Raw genomic sequence first — 23,332 nt, 5'->3', positions numbered from 1 at the left:
TCGGCATATTTTTAAGCTTTGGCTAAAATTAGCTGAAACACCCTGCATATACGCAAGCGTATGCTCAACATTGCAAACAGCTTCAAACGCGCAGCACGCCAATCGCAGCCTGTTATCAAATATTCTAGCAATGTTTATTTACAGGTAGTGCTGACTCTCTGCTATGGATTAGCCAATAATCAGGCAATTCCAAAATTTATTCCAATATTAATACTAGGGACTCGTAAACTAATGATCACAGAACTAGGAACATTAAAATATGTGGTGCCCAGATATGGCTAATAAATTATCTTAGCAAAAGAAAGTAGGAGGACCCTTTGAAAACTTCACATTGTATTCATTTGACGCCTAAGATACAGATATAAATGTCAATACAAGCATTCATACAGCACTGTGTGCCATCGAAGATGCCCCGAGGAAGAGGATAACTAGTAGAGAAAGGGTAAGCTCAAGCTTGTGAAACGGAATTTCGAAACAACTCCTTTCTTTAGTTTGAAGATCGGCAATCGAAATTAAAAATGTCTAATCAGAATCAGAATCATCGGAATAGCAGGATAGAGGGAGAATATGGTTCCAGAACAGACTAGAGCTGCAGTCATCTGGCGTTCTGTTGTACTTAGGTGCTACTCTAAGCCAATAAAAATGCAGTGGCTCGCATGACGATGTAAACCACACTCCAAGTGTGCGGCTGCCAGTGACACAGTTTAAAGTGATAGAGATGACAATACATAGGGTCATTCATATATGTCGATATCTTTATATTATATACTTCTGTGATGTTTAGAAAAGGGGCTGAATTTTGCTTACAAGTAAATATATCTATGCAACAAATATCGACAGTCTCAGAAAGAAATGAACGACATCTTGCTTCAAAAGAATTATCACCGGAATATCGTACGCTGGAACACCGTAGGATGAAACTTTGCACTTAAAAAAAAAATTACTATCTCCGCAATCCTGATCGATTACTGTTTTGGAATGGCGTGCTCGAGCCCAGAAAAGCGAAGTCGCACTCGATCAGCACCTATACTATCTACCACTAACTTCTAGGCTCAACATCTACATCTACAGCAGCAATGATGGAATCAATCGGCACTTACAGCGCATCCATAGACGGAGGACACTTGATCGGTGACGTAGTTCACAGCGGCACGCGCGGACAGTTGTAAGTTCTGCTGCCGTAGATGTAGTAACGTTTACACTTTGAATTTAACTGTGAACTACTTCGCTGGAACGACGAAAGCGGCTGCTGTGCTGCTAGGCGAGGTCGAAATATCGGTATGTATATGTATGCGGTCTTCGTATGTCTGGTGCAGTAATAGCCGGGTCAGTTGCTTAAGAGCCAGGGCCGGAAGATGATGATCATGATCGTGTGCTGCTTACTGGCGCAAGGGCCACACATTGCCAAAGACCCCAAGGGACGGCTGACTGGTTTTTGAAATTCCGGGAATACCTAGGTACTCTTGAGCTTCTCGCAAGCACCACAGAGGAGATGAAGCCTTCGGCGCAGATGCAGCGTGTGCGCCAGCTAACAATAGCAAACCTGTTCACAGAAAAAAAAAGTATTTACAAAATTTAGTGCAAAATATGATCGTAGAATCTACGGTATTCGGTTGTCACAGCTCTCGAGCGAACACCGTAGGTTATACGATCGTATCTTGCGCCATGTTTTCTAAACCGGCACACCCTATATAATGTGACGGTATACGCTCTTGACGAGCGCTAATCACTCACGAAAATGTCGCTTGATATATCTCTTCAACAGGGAAGACATTCGTATAAAGAACGACTATACTACTTAGGTGAAAAAATTGTGTAATAAGTTATTTACTCGTTTTATGCCGACAGTATGCCCGTGGAGGGGAAAGATTACCGTATTTTTGCTCCAATTCTACGTTTCATTGGTGTTCTGAAATATTCGAAAGATATTAGCCGTTATGAATAGTGACTTTTCCGTTCGAAGACCGAATCGAATTGGACACTATTAAATTCGTTATTCGAAAGTTTCGCGTACTAGCACACTCCTAAATTATATATAACCCCTCAATTGGGGAGACATACTTCCTAAAAAAATGTGATCCTCAAGGGGTCAAACAAGAGCAGTTGGAAAGTCCATTCATAATTAGGATAAGTTAAGACGCATAGGCTACCTAGCGATGGTCTATGATAACCTTGTAAACTGAGTAGTGCTCATTTGAAGTAAGGTATCAGGAGACACTTGCACGTTCAGAATGGGAGCTGTGGACACGTCCCGTGGTCTATAAGAAGCTTTAGACAGCGGGGAAACATAATATTTATAATATAGAATAGTATAAATATTTATACATGTGGGGAAAAGCCGCATAAATATTTTTTTGCCATATCTTACAAGAAAAACTCATAACGTGCAGGCTAATAAATAGGTTAGGTGCACGGAATGAATAAGCGTGTTCTAAACATATTGTTGACAGAGATATCGACAACTCTGTCCCTACTATTGCTTTGAAATACCAAAGAAAAATGTCACACACTGAAAAGCTACTGTCTAGCATCACTTGAATCTCCTTCAAGACAGTGGCAACTTCAATTCAATGTCGCCTGTTGAAATTGGTGAAACTACTTTGTTTTGCGTTACAGAACCTGGTGGGCCATTTAAATTGCTCAAATCGGGTGCAAGTGCCGTCCCTCGAGTTAAACAGTAACTGCACTTGAGCATAGCTCCTCCACAATTCCTGTATTATAATAACACTTTCAGGCAACTTAAGCATGTCTGCCATGCCACTAGATTGGTAGCATGATTCACAGACAACTATTCATTACAATGACAGCCAAGTAGCACTTGTAATGCACCTCATTCTGTCTTGTGGATCCCCGAATGAACTTCTGGCAGTGAAGGCAACTTTTAAAGTTTATATGCAGCTGATCGCGAAGGTGTTATGCTATGTTCAGACTACGTTCGTAAGGCGCCGATTTTTCGTAACATACGTAAGCGGAAGCGCAACAAGCGTATGCGTCTAGTTCAGACTGCGAACGTAAAGGTACGAACGTGCGCAATTCTCGCAAAAATCGTGGGTGAGAGTGTTGAAGGGTCGGCAACATTTACGACTGTTATGTTACGACCGTTGCGACACAGCCAATGACCGATAAGCTTTCGGCTTTCAACAACCGGTGACGACACTTCCGTCCTCCCGTCTGCAGACAGCTCCGGGCGCGGGAAGTGCCATTCCGCCATTCCGTGCGCACGATTGGCTGTGTTCGTGAAAATTTTTGCAGTGCGCCTTGCGAGACCGTTTTCAGTTCATCTGGTTTATCCGCCGAGGAAATCGATGGCCGCAGATGCGTGCTCCGAACTTCGATGAGTGGTCTCATTAGGTTTTCAAGGAAGCGGAACTGCTGGGGCGACATGCGCATGATTTTATGAAACATTGCAGCGTCACCAACTCGGAGCTTGGCGAAAAGGTTGTGAAAATCGCCGTCCGCGGCCCTGTCGATAAATACTTGCCGCACCCAAACCCTTCTGCGTCGCCTTCGTCGTCTTTGGGCGATTGAATACATGACTATAAGTTTGTTTTGAGCGTGAATTTCTTCGATCTCGGCCAGCGCTCGCATGTTGGCAGGAGCCATATTGGACCGCTGGTGACGTCCATTCTGCAGCTCCAAATTTGATTGGCCTGTTGTAAAAGCCGTAATTTAAGCAGCAGTAAATGTGAACAAAGGTGCCGGCTTAACTGCCGTAACGTTTTTTACAGCCGTTACGTTCGATACGCCAAAAGAGCTGTTACGCGCGTTAAGACCGTAGTGTGAACATAGCATTACGCACTTAATATCATATTAACAGTCTTTCCAAACGGTAGGCTATTGTAGCACACAGTTACACACACAGGCAACCTAAAATTGATTTGTTATGTTAATGGCAAGTTGCTAATTTATTATATAAAATGTGAATTCAAAAATTCTAAAGGAAAGCATGTACAATACTTGCCTATAACAGCATTCACCTCGATGGTGTAAACAGCCTCTTTTAGCCCCTTGGTGTGGTTATTTCCAAAGGGTAAATGACCCATGAGCTCCTCCTCTGAGAACATACGGTGAAGCAAGGCCCTTGCAAACTTTCCTGGTCTACCATGGCAGGCCATAAGAAATTGCGCCAGGGTAACCTCCTGAATGCGCACTCCTCCAACCTGCCTGAACCTGAAAGTTTAATTATATGTTAGCAAGGCATTTTTAAGCCGTTTCAGCACATTTACAGAACAGCCGTTACGCAAATAAATCACAACGCTAGAGCCTGTGGCAAATCTAGAATGGTAATCTTACTTGACTAGTTTCATAGCTTCTTGGGCTCGAAGAGGAAGATGACTGTCGATGTTAATAAGATTGCCACTACACATCAGATTCGCTTGCTCTGTTCTAGAAGTAATCTGCGAGATTCCACTCTGCTGTATGAAGTGTAAATCAGTCACAAAGACAGCGTGCACCGACCACCACCTCATAAATTAAATTAATTGACTCGCAAAGCCCAGGCTGAAAAAGATCACGGAGCAGACTCAGAAGTCTCAGAAGTATGTGGACAAGCACAACTTCGAGACGCACACAACCCTTGCCGCCATCAACTTGCAGTCGGTCGATGTCCACGCCAGGGACTTCGAAGGAGACTCAGCCATCTCCTCGACGCGCGTCATCCTGCCCTGTATCACAATTCTCTCTGTCTCGTCAGTTCCACCATCATAACCATGCTCATAACGTATCACCACTAATAACAAGTAGACACTTATATCTAGCATATTAATTACATATCTATGGAGAATGCTTTGAGCAAGAATTTTTTCAGAGAAAATGAATGCTACAGCTTTAAAAAGCACTAAAGAAAAATTAAATTAGACACTTTCTGAGGTTTTATGTGCCAAAACGACAATCTGATTCTGAGGCACGCCGTGGTAGGGAACTCCGGAATAATTTTGACCACCTAGGGTTGCACAGTACACGGTAGATTTCCATTCCACCTCCATAAATATGCGGTTGTTTTATTCCATGACCTCGTGCTTAGCGGCACCATATCAACACCGCTAAGCAACCGCGGCAAGTGAGCTCTTAAGAGAAAAATAATTTCAGATGTATCTGTAAATTATCTTTCAACAATACAAAAAGTATTCACCCATACCGTGACAAGAGGCAGAGTAAACTGTAAAAGACTCAAGAGGAAATATTTGCACCACTGCTGCCTTGACGTTCCCGGACAAGCTTGCTTTGACGTCACGGATTTTGATAGTGTCTGCTCTGGTATAGGTAAATTTTTGTAAATAAAATTGTTCTTCATTGTACTCCAAAAAAGCCAGAGACGGAAAATAAAGCAGCAGGCGCCGTGTCGCGTCATCAGAAGCCCCTTCATCACACGAAGTGCGCATGCTCGACCAAATGCGCACTGCATAAAAGCAGCCACGCTGTCTTCAATAAACCATTCTTTGGCTTCCGCCTGCTGTGTTTGTTGCTGTCACTTACGTTTTTTTTTTCATTTATTTACCCTAAAGGCCCAGCTTGGGCATTACATAGGCGGGGGGGGAGAACAATTGATATACAATATAAAATGATATACAATATACATTGTAAGTCGACTATCCTTATATGAAGTAGTACATGCTATACAACCTTTACATCACTTCTAATTCGACAACATCATACGCCAATAATTATTAAAATCTGAAGAAAGGCAGGAAGAAATGTTAATGTTATTAATTCACGAATGTTTCATTAAGCGCTTGTTTGAATATAATATGGTCAGTTATTTCAGCTATATTACTTGGGAGATGATTCCATTCCGAAATGGCTAAGTGCAGACACGAAAACTGCAATAGTTTAGTACATGCAAATGGTTGTTCGACCTTAAATTCGTGATCAATTCGTGAGAATTTTCTTTTGGCTGGTAAGATGTGTGCCTGAGAGAATATATTTGGGTTATGAAAAAGCTGGTGGAAAAATGTTAGCCGAGATATCTTTCTTCTAGTCTGCAATGGGATGAGTCCTAGGTCATGTTTTATTTTGGTGATACTTAAGTGTTGTGAATAGTTACCTGTAATAAATCGCGCTGCTTTGTTCTGAAAAGATTCTAATTTGTTAATAAGATGCGTTTGGTGCGGGCTCCATATAAATGAGGCATACTCAATCTTTGAATGAAGTACGGTGGTATATGCAAGAAGTTTAGTATCACTATTAGCCTAACGAAGCGTTCGACGAATGAAGCCAAGAGATTTGCATGCAGCGGAAACAATACAACCCACGTGATTATGCCAATCATAACGTTACTACAGCAGCAACTTTTACTGAACCAAACTACCCAAGTTTAGAAGCAGTTGAAATACATGATGCCACAGTAGGCTATCAGCTCGGAAGTTTTGGGATGATAGTCAGAAAATTCAACTTTGAGTTGCATTTATTTTAATAATCAACCTACTACCAGAAAAGTAAATGAATTAGATATTTAAAATGATGCTTTACATTGATTTAGGATACTTACTGTATCCTTAATACAAAACAAGGACTGCACTTGACCGAATAATAAAATGACATGCATCACTGGTTCTCGTTAAGGTAGGGTTACCAGTATAGCGGACAGCATGCACTTGCTTATCCAGAAGGGAGCCCTGCCACTTCCCCCCAACTTCCGAATTTCCAATTGTTTTATGAGCATTGATCTCGTTTCTGCATCTTAAAGAGACACAGTGCTAAAGAGGTTCATACCGCGTTGGCTAGAGTATGACCGGCATAATGCACACCGTTCAGCTTGGCAGAAACCTATTCCGAATTTGGCCCTTGAAATGCAGAAATCCAGGATCAATTCGCACACGCTCCGATGCGCGTGGCGGAGATAGTGCATCCCCACCCCGAAAGCGTCGCAATGGTAACGAGCAAGGAAGTGTATCGTTGTCGAAGCGCCCTACTAACGCTAGCTTAGGGGTGGTCGCGAGCTGTGCGCGTTCCCGCAGCAGCGCGAGCGCACGAGCTAAACCACTCGTCACTGCAGCGGTGGTCGCAGAACGCCAGGGAAGAGGCTGGCGACCAAAGCGGCGTGATCGAGGCATGCAGAGCGTTCACCAGATCATCACCAACGCGCTGAAGAAACTGACGTATGCAAAGTATATTACTGAAAAGGTACGCCGTTTCGCCCTACATTTCCCGAGTCTTGGGTTGTGCGCGGCATTATTTAATAAGGAAGCGTTATAACATTGCGGCTCTTGGAGCTCTCTATCGGTTGTTCTATCGGTTGCATGTACCGGTAGTGCCCATGCGTGCACCTTAGTTGGTTTTTGCTTTCTACTTGGGACAGCGCTGTTGCATCGGTAATATACCTCTTCCCAGCAACCCGTCCATGCTTGAGAGAGCCACACAGGCACGATTAAAGAAAGGTGGGTTTCAGTGATGCCAATGTTATTTGCAAAGAAAGCGGATGAACGCAGTGCTCTTTAGCTTATGAGCGCTGCAAGCGACTGCCTTGCCGGAGAGCCCAATGGCTTGACTTAACGTACAATTGTACCGTTACGGCATATTTCGTTCAGCGCGGCCACTGAACACTTATCTTATGAACCATGCACTGAATGTACTCCACGGAGGCTCAGATCAGCAACATTTACTATGCAGTGCGCACCATGGCAACGTCCACGTCTCCTACTTTCCTTCGTTGTCAAGCTCATCACCGCAAAGATTTTTCTTATTCCTCGTTTACGTAAGTTGTCGGTGAAAATATATGGCCAGAAGACCTGGATGATATTGACGGAAATTTAGAGGCACCTCACGCAGCAAGCGACGAAACGGACATTGTGTGCTTCGTGTCGTTCATGCAAGCAGTGCGACCGAGTCAAATGTCAACTGGCGAGAACTTGTCCCCGTGGTTTATTTGCTGCTGAATTTATTCACTACCGGTAGGACAGGGAACATGCTTAAAGAGCGTTCCGAAGGCACGTGTTGTGAAGGCGCTGTCGGGGGTCAAGCGCAATGACAGCAACCACTTGAACATGTGGTTTAAGTGTGTGGAATTAAGTGTACACCGTTCCTGTTTTTTTTTTTTCGTTTCGCGCTAAAAACCTTTCTGCTTATTATAAATTTCATTCGCTCCAATTGTAAAGGATCCCAAAAATGCAAACGGTTTTGCGCTCCGTACTACTGGAAAATGACTATCCGATTATTATTATTATTATTATTATTATTATTATTATTATTATTATTATTATTATTATTATTATTATTATTATTATTATTATTATTATTATTATATTATTATTATTATATTATTAGTCGGCAGCGATACAGTGGCCTGTTAAACTGATCGCCTGTACTTCCACAGATCACCTGGCCTGCTGAAGGTTTTCCCGCTGGATTGGCAGAAGTACGCCCATCGACGCCTACCGACACTGCTCGGCTGATTTCATCGCCTGGATTCTGCTCTTCTGGCAACGCTGACCCGGCGTTTCAGCATAAAACGCCCACTCAACCCAGACCGCTTCGCAGTCGGCAGCGATACAGTGGCCTGTTAAACTGATCGCCTGTACTTCCACAGATCACCTGGCCTGCTGAAGGTTTTCCCGCTGGATTGGCAGAAGTACGCCCATCGACGCCTACCGACACTGCTCGGCTGATTTCATCGCCTGGATTCTGCTCTTCTGGCAACGCTGACCCGGCGTTTCAGCATAAAACGCCCACTCAACCCAGACCGCTTCGCAGTCGGCAGCGATACAGTGGCCTGTTAAACTGATCGCCTGTACTTCCACAGGTATATTTTCCTTTGTAATCTTTTGCTTCCCATTGTATGTGAAGTGCTGCCGACTGCCAAGCGTTGCTCTTATAACGTGTTGCGATGTCCGAAGACAGCCTTTGTATTGCCTGTCAAAAAAGTCTGCCTAGTGATGGGCGTATTATGGCGTGTTGTGAATGCAAATATTCATATCATCTCGGACAGACTTGCTCGGGTATTGCCCCTAATACCTTTAACACTATGGGACTGGCGAAACGTGAGGGTTGGGTATGCAAGACCTGCAGAGCGAACAAAAAGCAACCTTCTTCATCCCAGTCGGATTCAGCGCAGGCGGCAGGCAACAACGACGCTATTTTAGCTCTTGTTGCGGAAATCAAGGACGTAAAAAAAAGCTTAGAAGTACTACCGGCACTGCATTCTAAGGTTGACTCGCTCTTGTTTCTGAAAGCCGAATTCTTAAATCTGTCGAAGACCGTCTCTGACCTTGAAGACGCCGTCACTTTCTTGTCAAAGCAGTACGAGACTACACGTGAACAGCTCAAGTTGTCTGAAGAAGCAGCCAGGACCAGAGACAGAGAAATTCAGAAGTTAAATGAGACTGTCCGTGTTCAGGCTGAGATTTTGCAACGATTGCAGCACGATCAAAATGAATCTGAACAGCACAGCAGAAAGGCAAATTTGGAAATTCGTGGCATGCCAGTTGCTGATAAGGAAGACTTGAAAAAAATACTGCATGATCTGGCTGATAAAATTGATTTACCCGAATTTTCTGTGGATACTGACGTCGTTGCTGTCCACCGACTTTCTGGCAAAACAGACACTGTCCCTACAGTCTTGGTTCGTTTCTCAACGGTAAACATGAAAGAAAACTGGATGAGGGCTCGTGGAAAGCTTCGACAGCTCTGTGAATCCAAAGTACTTCCGAAGCTCTACTTTAATGACAATCTAACCAAGGCAAATCGGCATCTGTTCTGGCTTGCCCGGGCCGCGGGCAAGCTACACAAGTACAAGTTCGTGTGGGTGAGAGCAGGCAAAATCTTCGCTAAGAAGGACGAAGTCTCTCCACTCATTCGCATTACCAATGAAATGGATGTTGAAAAAATCCAATGAATATGTATCCGTCTGTTTTGCTTGATTTTCCGAGCTTTCGAGCTTTTAAGGACAGCTTCGGTCCGAATTCCGAATCAGACTTTACTTTGGTCAATATAAATATTCGCAGTCTACGTAAATACTGGGACGAGTTTAAACATATTGCAGAAGATGCCAGAAATTTTGTAGATGTATTTGTGCTAACCGAAATAAATATTCCCGAATCAAGCACACAATTTTTTGCCATAAAAGGTTATAGTGAAAAATTTATCACTCGTTTACACCGTCGAGGGGGTGGAATTGCAGTTTTTGTGAATGAAAAGTACACAGTATCATGCATTGATGTAGATCTGGCTCATGCTGAATGCCTGTGTTTAAATGTAAGCTTTCTTCAGACCACTCTTACTTTGTTAGCGATCTATCGGCCTCCTGCAAACAGCGTTAGTCGCTTTATAATAGAATTAGAGACTGTTTTGAAGCGTTTCAGTTATGAGGAGGTGTTTTGCCTCACCGGTGATTTAAATATTGACGTATTATGCCCAGGTAAAGCTCAAGTGTCAGACTATTTATCTGCCCTTTCTGCTTTTGGCCTCGAAAGCATGGTCACCACCTTCACACGTGAAGAAATTGTGAATGGCCGAATAACGCATTCTTGTTTAGACCACATCGCCGCACGGGCGCCTAATCATGATCTGCATTCATGCGTGATTACGCAACGCTTAGCAGACCACTATTTCACTGTCTGTCGTTTCAGCTTGAGGCGTCTTTTTAACACACCTCAACGTTGGAAAGTAAATAGCTCAGATAGGCGGACGCGCGTTATCGTTGTTGATCAACGCAAATTGGATGAAATGATTGGCAGGTTCGACTGGTCTTCACTGATTGTTTCCGGAGTGCCAGTGTTTATTTATGAACAATTCAGTTCGAAAATACGCAGCTTTCAAGAAGCCTGCACTCGAATTGTTCTAACTAAACAGAGAAGAAATCATAACTGGCTTACCGTGGATATAATGAATGCAATCGCCTACCGAGACTTGCTGTGGAAACGCCTTAAACGAACTCCTAACAATGCTGAGCTTCGCGCTAGCTACAGAAGCGCAAGGAATAAAGTCGTCGCCCTTATACGATGCGCAAAACGCCGCTACTTTCAACGTCAGTTTCAATTATCCGTTCGAAATCCGGCAAAGACGTGGTCACTGATAAATCACCTACGCGGGAAAGACACTAATAATTCAAAGCTAGCTGACACTTTCCCATGTGATCTTGCACAGACAGCCGCAATCTTTAATCAACATTTCGCGCGCGCTTCGGGAGCAACTTCAATGGTGCCAGCTGGCCGCTCTGGAAAAGAAAAAATCTTATCGGCTTCCGCGTTCTTACCAACGATAACATTCGACACACTCGCAAGAATAGTTGCTGGGTTTAGGCGACATAAGCCAGCTGGTATAGACGGTATATCGGCATCTTTGCTCCAACGAAACTTCAACGCACTATCGCGTATTCTTCTTGTCATACTTAATGGATTCCTAGAGACGGCTACAATGCCGGCGGAATTAAAAACGGCTATTGTATCTCCATTATTTAAAGGAGGAAAGAAAGGTATTGTGGACAGTTACCGACCTATTTCAATCTTGCCTATCATGTCACAAATAATAGAAAAATTTCTCTTAGAAACTATGACGTCATTTCTAGATAAGTTTTCAGTTATATCGAGTCGTCAGTTCGGCTTTGTCGCGGGACGGGGCACCATTGCTCTGCTCGAGGAATTTTCCGATGAATTGAACACAGCTTTAGAACAAAACATGTTTGCATGCGCGTTGTTTCTCGATACTTCTAAAGCCTTTGATACTGTGAACCACGAACTCCTGCTTGAAAAACTATACCTGCTCGGCTTCAGGGGTCCATTTTACCAGTTCCTAAAAAACTATTTGTCCGGCCGCTCGCAGGTGATATCTTTAGACAACGAGTTATTCATAAATAACAAACTACCCTTGAAAGCTGGAGTGCCTCAGGGCTCTATATTGTCTCCTCTTCTCTTTAACATATTTATAAATGACTTTTCTTCAGCTGTTTCGAAGTGTATGATATTTCAGTACGCAGATGACACTGTCCTTTTAACTAAACATATCTGTTACTCAAAAGCAATTGCATTACTTCAAGAGAGTGTGTACGACGCAGTGACCTGGTTTGCTAACAACTGTTTGTCAATAAACAAAGAAAAAACAAAACTGTTATGTTTTAGAAATCCACTTAAAGCAACGGTTACAAATTTACCCTTGTTTCTACACTGTCGTACTTGCCAATCGTGTCAGTGTGCCCCTGTAGAATATGTTAACTCCATTAAATACCTTGGTGTTTTCTTTGACAGTGACCTCTCATGGAATGATCACATGACGTATCTTTGCGGCAGGCTCAGAAGTGTTTCCTCGCTGCTTTTTAATATTAAATCCATTGTTCCGATGCCTGTAAAAATCACTATCATGCACGCCTTAGCATACAGTGTGTTACGTTATGGCATTACACTGTTCGGGTTTTGCTCATCTCGATGGCTTTGTCGAATTGACAGTATTCTAAAAAATATGTTGAAGTCCATTGTTTATAACTCTTCCTCGGCCGACAATGTGAACTTATTTATACATCTGGGTCTTCCGTCATTTCAAACTTTGTTCACTCAAACGGTTGTGGTGAGACATTTTTGGAACCCTGATTTCAAACAAGAATATGTTGCTCCCCGTGCACTGCGGAAAACATTGCGTTTTGTAGTACCGCACTGCAACACAAGATTTGGTAAGGCTAGTAGGTATGCTTATGTCCCAATAATATTCAATGATCTTCCTGATCATATATTTACTGCAACTTCGAAACGAAACTTGAAAAAAATTTTGAAGGCACTGTAAGATATGTATAATACTGCATTTCTCTTTTCTTGTATTTCTTTTGTCACTGATTTCAGCTGATTTTCTGTTTCATTTTGTGTGATGAACTTCACGAGCTTGTCATTTCTGTACATGTTGCCATTTTGACTTTGTTTGCCGACATGCCGGGCCAAGTCACGCAAGCCACTTCGTTGGCTTTGACGGGCCCGCCTTCTGATGTACGATTATTGTAAGATGGCAACAATAAATATTATTATTATTATTATTATTATTATTATTATTAATATTGTTATTATTATTGTTGTTTTTATTATTATTATTATTATTATTATTATTATTATTATTATTATTATTATTATTATTATTATTATTATTATTATTATTATTATTATTATTATTATAATTTCGTGGGCCTTTCGTGGGCCTTTTTACAAAGTCCTCGAAAATTATTTGAGCAACAGATTTCAGGTGGTCTCTACCGATGATAAGGGTATATTTAGTTCTAAGCTGTCGGTAAAAGCTGGAGTTCCTCAGGGGTCCATTTTGTCACCATTGTTGTTTAATATCTTTGTTAACGACTTCCCTTTGGCAATTTCGAAATGTTCAGTATTCCAGTATGCTGACGACACTGTATTATTAGCGAAACACCTTTCTTATAAAACATCCACTGAAATGTTGCAAAATGACGTGCACAAGGCAATGCTTTGGTTCTCTAATAATGGAATTGTTGTAAATGCCCAAAAAACAAAACTTGTTTGTTTTCGCTCCCCACTTAAGACTACTGTTATTAACTTGCCTCTCTACCTGCATGAGTCAGACTGTGTTCATTGTAAATGCCCACCTATTCCATACGTGGATTGTGTGAAATATCTCGGAATCTATTTCGATAGTAATTTATCGTGGCAACATCACTTATCACTTATTTGTTCCAAACTGAGGTCAGTAGCCTGGCTGTTATTTAATATCAAAAGTATTGCACCCTTGTGTGTAAAAAAGATTATAGCACAGGCACTAGGTTACAGTGTGTTAAGGTATGGCATTACAGTCTTTGGCTTTTGCTCGGATCGTTGGAGATGTAGAGTTGACCGGATTCTAAAAAACATTCTTAGAAACGTTGCGTACAATTCCCCAATAGTAACATCTGCAAACATCTTCCGTGAACTTGGGCTACCAAACTTCCATTCATTACATATAGAAACAGTTGTCGTTAAACATTTCTGGACTTCCGATATCAAACAAAAACGTGCCGCCGCAAGGGAGCTAAGAAAACATGTCCGTTATGTTGTTCCACGTTCAGCCACAAGGTATGGCGTGGCCAGACGCTGTGCTTATGTGCCTGACATATTTAACAAACTACCAGAAGAGTTATTTAACGCGACATCAAAAAGAACGCTCAAACACATCTTAAAACAGCTAGAGTAAAATTACCCTCTTGTACATCGCTTTTTTTTTTCATCGCAATATTTACCTCTTCAATTTTTGTTATATGTAGATAAACAAATGTTATCTTGTTCTTAATTTCTTGCCTTTCATTTTTTTTTCATCTCTCATCAATTTTTGTACATCTTTTGCCTTGTCTATCATATTCATTGGCACGGTCCTACAAGCCAACTAAGGCTTAGACCGGCCTGCTTGTGTTCTTTTGTATATTGTGTGGCAATAAACATTATTATTATTATTATTATTATTATTATTATTATTATTATTATTATTATTATTATTATTATTATTATTATTATTATTATTATTGCTTAAAATTGGCATATGGACTTGGGGTACGCGGTGTGGCATTTCTGAAACCTTTCCACCGCAGGCAAAAATGGAACTTAAAGAAGGGACTTGCGCTAAAAAAGACACGGACGAGTAAGGACATGGACGGGCGCAAACTCGCGACTGATTTTATTCAGAAGGAACACAAATATATATATACCTAGATTCTTATTGCCTAATCATTGCCTAAGCGCACATGCCAAGAACGTTTTTTCTTTCTTATACAAATTTATACTGGAATCGCTTACACAATCATCACCTGACTTATCAATGTAAAAAAGCTTCTGCGAGTTCACGTGCTACCTGGTTACGACTGCGCCTTAAGATTTTGGTTCTAGCCAGCAAAGGCTGGCATGCTTTATCAGGCGTAGCCAAAGGGCATGCGCCGCAATGTAAGGGCAAATTTGACCCTTTTTCGTTAACCATAGAGAGCTTGTGTTCCCTTAGTCGTTCATTTATACAACGGCCCGTCTGGCCAATGTAAACTTTTCCACATGTCAGGGGAATTTCATACACAACCCCGACCGAACACCTGACAAACTGGGTGGCGTGACGTTTGGTGCAGTCTCGCACGCATTCATCGCCGGAGACAATCCGGGGGCACAAAGAGGCCAACTTGCGCGGGGCAGAAAATACCATAAATACCATACCATAAATAGTCCATACCATAAATACCGTAAGCCATAGCCGCTTGGCGGTAGCCAAGCGGCTATGGTGTTGCACTGCTGACCTCGAGGACGCTGGTTCGATTCCGGCCGCGGCGACCACATTCCGATGGCAGCGGAATGCAAAAAATGGCTGTGGCTTAGCTAAGGTTAAGCCCAGGATGCGAAGCATACTAGCCTTTATTTTAGTTGTTGAACCACTGTTTAGCCTGGTGAACTGCTGTTGCTTGGCTATATTTGGTTCGGCTAGACGAAGAAACAACTCATGCGTTACTCTGCTTCGCCTTCAAGAGTGGAACGCGACAGCGTTCCCGTCGACCCGCCAAGGGGTGTAAGACAATGGGCTACGGCGCAGCGAATACGCGCCCCGCATTGGACGCGGTGAGCGTCGAGCAACGCAGCGTTCGGCGCGGCAACGAAATGTGCGCCTGAGCAAGCGACGCACGCCTGAGCCTTAGAAACAGCTCGTTTCTAAGGCAACACCGCATTCACTAGAGGCGCTTTTGTACCGCTTTGAAGCATTGTACTCGTGGCTCAGTGGTAGCGTCTCCGTCTGACACTCCGGAGACCCTGGTTCGATTCCCACCCAGCCCATCTTGCAAGAGTTGAGCCAAAGCCACCTAGAAACAAGCGCAGCTGCTTAACCGCCGCGACGCCGCGAGCGACGGCGCGAATTCGAGCACCGTTTCTCCTCTGTCGTGACGTCACGGTGTCACGTGGTCAGCCTTGCAGGCGACGGCGCGAGTTGGAGCCCCGTTTCTCCTCTGTCGTGACGTCACGGTGTCACGTGGTATGGCATGGGGTCAAAGGTCATTGAAGGCGACACCGCCGCGCCTGAGGAGCTGGGTTGAGCTCTCGTAATATGCTTCGGATAAAAGCTAGTGCGTACCGTGCTTCGGGTGCCCGTTGAAGAACCAACAACACCTGAGAAAAACTAACCTTCCCCACTCGCGCTCTCTCCTACTTGCCCCATGCGCTAACAAGCTCTTCGCTGTACCGGAAAAGCTACCGTTGGCGTGGGCGCACAAGAACAAACGCTGCTCCTCTGCCCGTCCCTAGCCGCCCACCGCGTGAAGCTAACTGAACGGAAGAAGCTTCATAAAAGGTTTGGTGGCGCAGAATCGGCTAGCCTCTCTCCAGTCTCGCAACGCACAGTCGACACTCGTAATGTGATGCTCTCGTCTCAAGACGACCGACTAATTGGCAGCTTTTATTCTACTGAAGTCACTTGCAAACTTTGTTGACATGACGACGTGTGAAGGATGGCACCAAAAAGGCCAAGAAAGAGAGACGGGATTCTATTTTCTTTTTTTTTTTTTGCCTATGGCGTTCCTGCTGTGTGGAGCACGGCCGCATTCCCCAAAGATGATGTTCATGGCATCGTCTAGATGGTGTGCGCATTTATTTTATATGTTCACAAAATGGCAGAGGTTGTTTAAGGGCCCTTTAAGACAAGGTTTCCAAGTTATATGTAAAAGAAAAGACGTGAAACAATATATAGGGGAAGTTACAGCCCGGTACAGAGCACGCTAATCACGTCACAAGATTCTTCTCACAAAGAGAGAGAAGAGCTTTATGAGTAATGCCTTTAGTTGGGCCGGAGTACTTCAATGCAGTCGAACAATACTGTCGAAGACTAACGTCGTTCTCGGTGGACGAGGGAGATGAGCACAGAATTCGCCATTCCGCGGTGTTTCTTCACGAACCTTTTAGTGACGTAAATCGACGATCAGTTGTCGGCTGTCTATGGAAGAGGTGCTCCCGTACGTCTAATGCTATGATACGTCAGCTGAACTACATTCGCGCGCACTGTGCGTGTACCGGGAAGGGGCGGTTAAACCGACAGCCGCATTAAAACGTATTACTTCAAAGGTCTACCAGTTAGGTGTCTGCTTCACGGCACCTAATACCGACCTTTATGCAAGCCATCTTTATTTACGACCTGAAATGCTTGAGTGCGCTCGTTGAATCGCTGTTCAACCATGTCGCAGTAACTTCTGCCGCGATATACACATGGAATCGCGCGCCCTAAAACTTATGCATCGATCGCAACCACCAGAAATATATTCCTGAAATACGCCCGGCGTAGTAGCCTCGGTGACGATGCTCATACAAAAGCTCCGTTTATTCATTTCTTAATTTATTTATTCATTTTCGCGTGAACATACTGCGAGTCATTCTCGGACCAAGCAGGAGTATGAGCTCGTAAACAAGACAAAATTCATCGTGACCATTTTGCAAACGGGAACATTGCGGACGCTTCGGCAGCCCAGTCAGTTTGAAGTTATGGAGTTGGTGGCTGTTGTTGTGTTGCCCAGTTTATGCGAGTACAGCAAAGTGCAGGACGATTTCACAAGGTGCTGTATCGGCCAACGACCGGAAACGAAGGACACGGGTCGGTTCCGCAAAGAGGGGATGTGGCAGACACCCACGCGTGGAAAGAAATCGGATCAGTGGCCGCGCCGTAGAACAGCAGCCAAGTCTGCACCCTAGCTCGGAACAAAAGGGGAGACGGTCCGAGCTGAATAGGAGCGTTCGGGAAGACGAGCGTGAAGATAAGAGCATGGGCTGTGCTCGAGGTCACCGCAACTGCTAATGCTCACGCGCCTCCCACATGTCCCGTTGACCTTCTCGGTCACGCCTACGCGTTGCCTACACGTTGTAAGTAGAGTCACGGATGGTAGGAGACGCGACACATGCCCATCCGGCTTCAGTGCCATTGTTTGGCATCCGCGCACGCCTTTTGAGCACGCCTTGTGAGAACGGCGGTATTTTTACGACCACTAACCCGGCTACCACCGATGGATGCTTTTGTGTGCGATCGTCATCGGGCCCCAATTACGGTGTTTGGAGCATTCAAGCGAACCGGCCTACAGCTGCACGGGGGACTGAGTTGTATTAGTACTGGTAGGGCAGCGCACTGTCCGGCAGACATGCCGTCAATAAGCGGTGGTTTCGTGGGAACATTCTCGGGCAGCTTGCGTGGCGGCTTCTTGCAGGAGAACAATGGAGGACATCAAGGCTGATACTCGGATCCTAACGTAGGGCAGAGAGAGATGACACGTCTCTTTGAGCAAATCTACCCTCTTGCGTGCTGTAAAGTGTGCCACTGTTTCCAGCAATGTCGTAACTGTCACAAAAGTTTTTTTGCTATTGGTTGCAATGGTGTGAACCCGAATGTGTGATTGACCGGTTTGTGACTCTTTTGTGAAACTGAAGGTTTAAAAAGTCATGTTTTGGTTGTGTGGGAGAGCACACCTTCGGTTTGGACCATGACAGACGCTTTGACGTTTGATTAAAGCGTCTCTTTACCGGGCAATGGCTCTTCCTTCGCGCTGCCACCGTGCACTCGAGTCATAGAGGCGCACCGACATAGAACCTTAAACACATTTCCTCCTTAACTAGTGTTGAAGCTAGCAGAGGAAAAAGAGGAAAGGAAATTAACTGGCATGGCCCCACCTAAACTTTGCAAATACACTTTGTTGTCACGGTGCTTGACTACACACGCAGACATAACTTCCATCCTCTTCTTTCTATTCCCCCTTTCCCTCGTCCCCAGTGTATAGTAGCAAACAGGACGCTCGTCTAGTTGACCTCCCTGCCTTACCTCTCATGGCTATCTTTCTCTATCGACACAAACGGAAGCACCACCGCCGCGCTCGCAGGTCGAGATCGTGGCGGCCACTCAAAAGGGAGTCGCCCAGTTCGAACTTTTACTAAGGAAGGAGCACTGCGACCTGCACGGCACCCTACACAACGGCACGACAATCGCCCTCGTGGACCTGTACACATGGGCGACGGCTTGTACGCTGTACGATGAAGGGACGCCTTTCATGAGCCTGAACATCAAGGCCAGGTATGAAGAATCAAGTTTTTATTTTCTATTTATTGATCGATTGTATTCAATGTCCCAAAGCCAAACTATAGGGCTATGAGAGCCGTCGTAGTGGAGGGATCCGGGTTAATTTTCACCACCTACACTCGTTAACTTTGCAATCATTGCAGGGTACACGGGCTTTTTTTTGCATACCGCCTCCACCCAAATGCGACCTTCGAGGCCGGGAATCGAGTGCGCGAACTCGTCCTCAGCAGCATATTACCATAAAGTAAACACCATGGCCAGTGCGTACCGTGGCAGCGGCTATATTATTCTCCATATGCTGCTACTACTTATAGTTGCATACAGAAGGAGGTCCCAGGGAGAGAGTTATCAGAAACTTGGCCACCGGTCCAAGAGTAACAGACTGAATTGACACCTGCTGTATGCATAGTAGAATATAGCTAGCGTGGTCAACCCGCGATGGTATGCAGCTGCATTAACTCTTCGATCATGAACATCAAATTCATGGAGATCACAATACCGAGTTTCACAAGATGTAGATATGAATTGATCAACAGCTGCCGAACAAGAAACGTTTCTGTCTTAGGCCGACATTCCTCCTCGAAAGGTTCCTTAGACAAATGCCCTGAGAAGTCTCCTGAATTTTCGGAATGTTCCAGCATCAGACATCCTTGTTCGGCAAATGCTGGTTAAATACACGCAGACGAAGATGAACCAACCACTGTTCAGAAAGGACTTTGAAGGCTACCGTAGAGGCCCACCGTGGTAGCCCACTGAAGTTTAGCAGGCAAGAAATTATATCACAAACCGCAGCACTGAACCAGCACAGAGAAGCCTACAGATATCTGACACCCTTTTTTTCAGCTTACCACACTTTTGGTAATCATTTTTGTCGTGTATTACACGATAAATTATACATACATGCGCTTGAGGAATGACAGTAATCGGTATAATAGCAATGCTAAAATACTCCAGTTATCATGCATGAAAAATACAGCAGGTTATAATTTACTCTCGATGGCCTGGGGAAAATGCCATGATTAGTTGTTGATAACATATGATAACGACAGACACCATTTCACAGCTACGATATATGTTTTAGCCTCGTAGGGCACTTTAGTGAAGGGCTCCAGATGCACTCATAGTGTGTAACGTATACAGAAATCACGCTCGTTTATGCATTCTGGTCGTATCGGAATGCCACAGCTGGGTTTCGACAGACGACCAGAACACGCCACAGACCGTACTCTGTTTTATACCTAGTGCGCAACGATCTTGAAGCAACGCGAAAAATTCGGTAATCAAAAGGTATAACTCCGCGCGTTTCGTAGTAACATACGTAGGCGCGATACCAGCGCGAGCCTGGGCGCGAGGCTGCAATATGCAAGCCGGAAACCTGAAAAAGGAAAACAACGCAAAGCAACGTGATCTGAAACAACGTATAAACCAACGTATAACACGGTTTGTCAATTTTAATGGTTTAAAACCTGTTTCATTTATTACTGTGCGATAATAAAGAAAGATTTCAGAAAACTGGTGCAGGTGAAAACACGGAACTAGTTCTTGGTGCGAACACAGCTATACTGCAAGAAGTCTTCCTTGCCTCCACAGTGTAGCACGCTAAATGTAAAAAGGAATACAGACACCGCGTATGCTTGAGCGTGTGGCTGTATGGGGGCACCCTAAGCACAGAACAGTCAGTGTAGTGAACAAAAGCCTTGTTTGATCTTATTTCATATATGTTTTTTTTGTTATTTCAAATGCCTACTCCTGCCTAAGGCCTGGTAACAAGGCTGGCAGTACTTGTAAAATAAATAAATAAATAAATAAATAAATAAATAAAAGATGCTAAGGAAACAACTTAGCTAGACATCTATGTTCGCCACTCTTGGTTACATCTCTGAATAATATTAGCACATTTTCAGTGGTGTTATTACCCCACTAATGCGAATCCCTCTTTAGAAAAAAAAACTCCATTGAGTACGCGACAATTTTACACATTTCTTCCTAATCGTCTTTAATAATTCTTTTACTTTAAGCAAAAAGAAAAAGAAGCAACGTGGCTTATCTGAATTTTAACGCCTCTTCTTTTCCATACTTTTGACACTCAACTATGGTAATCTACATATTGGATATTTTTTTGTACACACGTGAAGAAAGAAAGTTAGTGTAACAGAATGGACATCTGGGCTAGCTGGTTTACTTCCATCTTGAAATTGCGAAAGCGCACAAAGACGAGAACGAGAAGAGCGGACACGACGAGGCGCCTCGTCTCCTTTCCACTTTCCGTTCTCATCTTTGTGCGTTTTGGCACTTTCAAGATGCAAGGCCGAAAGTGGAAGGAAACATGGCGAGACAAACGTCAGTTTTAATTAGCTCCTTCGTTTCTGAACCAAGAGCACATGTATTGCCCGTCACAGCACTTGAATAGTAGTCGTTTCAGTTACGATACGAACATGAACGAACATACGAACATACGAACGTTACGATCCATGTAACATGCATAGTTCTTGAAAAGTGAGCGTTAGAGAAAAAGAACAAAGTCATATGCGCGGCGTGCGCACATTCGTGCCTCTGTGGTATTACACGTGATCTACTGCCCGATCTATTCTTGCTGGCATACTAAGTGCCTCTGAACAATGCAGCTACCCGGGACCGATTTTTCTTAGCTGCAGTAGCCCACAGTATAGCTTCAAGAAAAAGAAGGAAACGCAGACCATTTTGATCAAGTTTGAAACATTCTTACACATCGCAGTTAGTTTCATGGTCGATATTGTCGCTTCATCATTTTATGCTCGAACCATTACTGTGTGCTCTATGAATAACTTAAGTATGTACTAACAATATGAGGTTCCCTGACAGTTTCTACTTTGGTACCTCCTGATAGTCCATAAAACTTCCGTGCCCGTTTAGGTTATAAGTACGTGCGATGAACAACATTAAACTTGAACTCGTCACAGCTTGAGTTGTTTTTCGTAGGTTTCTGGCCCCAGCAATGCTGGGAAACATCATCGTAATGAACTCTCGAGTGACCCAGCCCGGTGGAAGGATTGCTTTCGCAGAAATGAACATTCTCGACAAGACCACGAAGCGGATTCTTATCCAAGGAACTCACACTTTTTTAAACCTTTCCAGATGAACTCACCGAAGTTTTCGACATAATGTTCGATGAACGCACAATTTAAAACTGCAATAAATAACTTTTTGTTCCAACATTTGGTCGCTGGGTTTAGCCTGAGTCATACCGATCAAGCAATATGGAGCAGCGGATGTGGCCGCAAGCAAAAATAAACATTACTAATAATCTGGACAATATATTTGCATGTAATATTCCTTATCTGTACGTATCATCATCACTAGGAGCCGCTACTTTTTTGACGTCGTGGCTCGTAATCCTTGCGAATAATGTAGTTTCTCGGAAGTTCTACAGGTTCCTTCTCGTTGCCCAAGTCATGTCTACCGTTTCTCCATGGAGTTCCGCTCGGGTCGTCGCATAAGTCCCCCCGTTTGCTGCAACATCCAGTCAAGAAGAAGCCTCTACAACTGACGCCGCCATCTTTGGGTGACCTTCTTCCGTTTGGGCCATCTGCAGCCATCAACGAAACCCCCAAATGTTCGCTGGCTTACGCGGTGAAGACGTCAAAGACTGGGTCGAGAACTACGATCGAGTCAGCGACTACAATAGGGTGGAAAATTCTCGTAAACTCCGCAACAGCCCTTCCTACTTCTCCAACGCCACTAAAGCTTGCTTCTTGAACGAGGAGTCTGACAAGGAAAAAATGACATTTGCCAGCCCGGACGGGCTCTGTGACTTCAACGTGATGCCTTTCGGACTGTGCACCCTATCTGCGACATTCGAGCACGTGATAGACAGTGTATTACGGGGTCTCACATGGAAGCTGTGCCTTTGCTATCTTCTTTGTATACTTGTTCGTCTGTAACATTCTCACAGCACCTCAGCCGCCTTGCTTAAGTTCTAACCTGTCGTGCCAAGGCTGGACTGCAACTGAACAGAAAAAATGACACTTCGTCTGCAAAATCATCAAGGCTCTGGAACACGTAGCCACGTAGTTAGTAAAGAAGTAATTTGACCGGACAAGGAGAAAATGGCTTCAGTCCACAACTGCAACTGCACAATTGCAACGGCAGTGGGCCTTGCCCACTGCCGCCACCTCATCCAAGTAACACCCATATCCCCCAGGATGCTCGCAAGCGTCGCTACGGCTCGACTCACAGTAGTGTGACTTCCTGCACTGGCGATCAAATGTTACTCTGGACACCTGTACGTGTGTGCGGTTTAAGCGAAAAATCCCGCAGTCGTTTTCTTCTATCGTACCGGATTTTTGCGTGAACTTCACCTGATGATAATCGC

At 44.1% G+C, this 23,332-nt stretch overlaps 1 protein-coding gene across 1 annotated transcript; it reads left to right on the top strand.

The window, feature by feature from the left end:
- Positions 1 to 6,951: 6,951 nt before the first annotated feature.
- On the top strand, positions 6,952 to 22,175 carry LOC135916272 (acyl-coenzyme A thioesterase 13-like). Its single transcript, XM_065449597.2, has 3 exons — positions 6,952 to 7,122; positions 18,785 to 18,975; positions 21,940 to 22,175. The coding sequence occupies exons 1-3, from the start codon at positions 7,051 to 7,053 to the stop codon at positions 22,097 to 22,099; spliced, it is 423 nt and encodes a 140-aa protein (XP_065305669.1). The 5' UTR covers positions 6,952 to 7,050; the 3' UTR covers positions 22,100 to 22,175.
- Positions 22,176 to 23,332: the final 1,157 nt, after the last annotated feature.

Source organism: Dermacentor albipictus, chromosome 6, assembly GCF_038994185.2.
Source record: "Dermacentor albipictus isolate Rhodes 1998 colony chromosome 6, USDA_Dalb.pri_finalv2, whole genome shotgun sequence".
Lineage (NCBI taxonomy): Eukaryota > Metazoa > Arthropoda > Arachnida > Ixodida > Ixodidae > Dermacentor > Dermacentor albipictus.
This window is presented reverse-complemented; position numbering and strand designations above follow the sequence as displayed.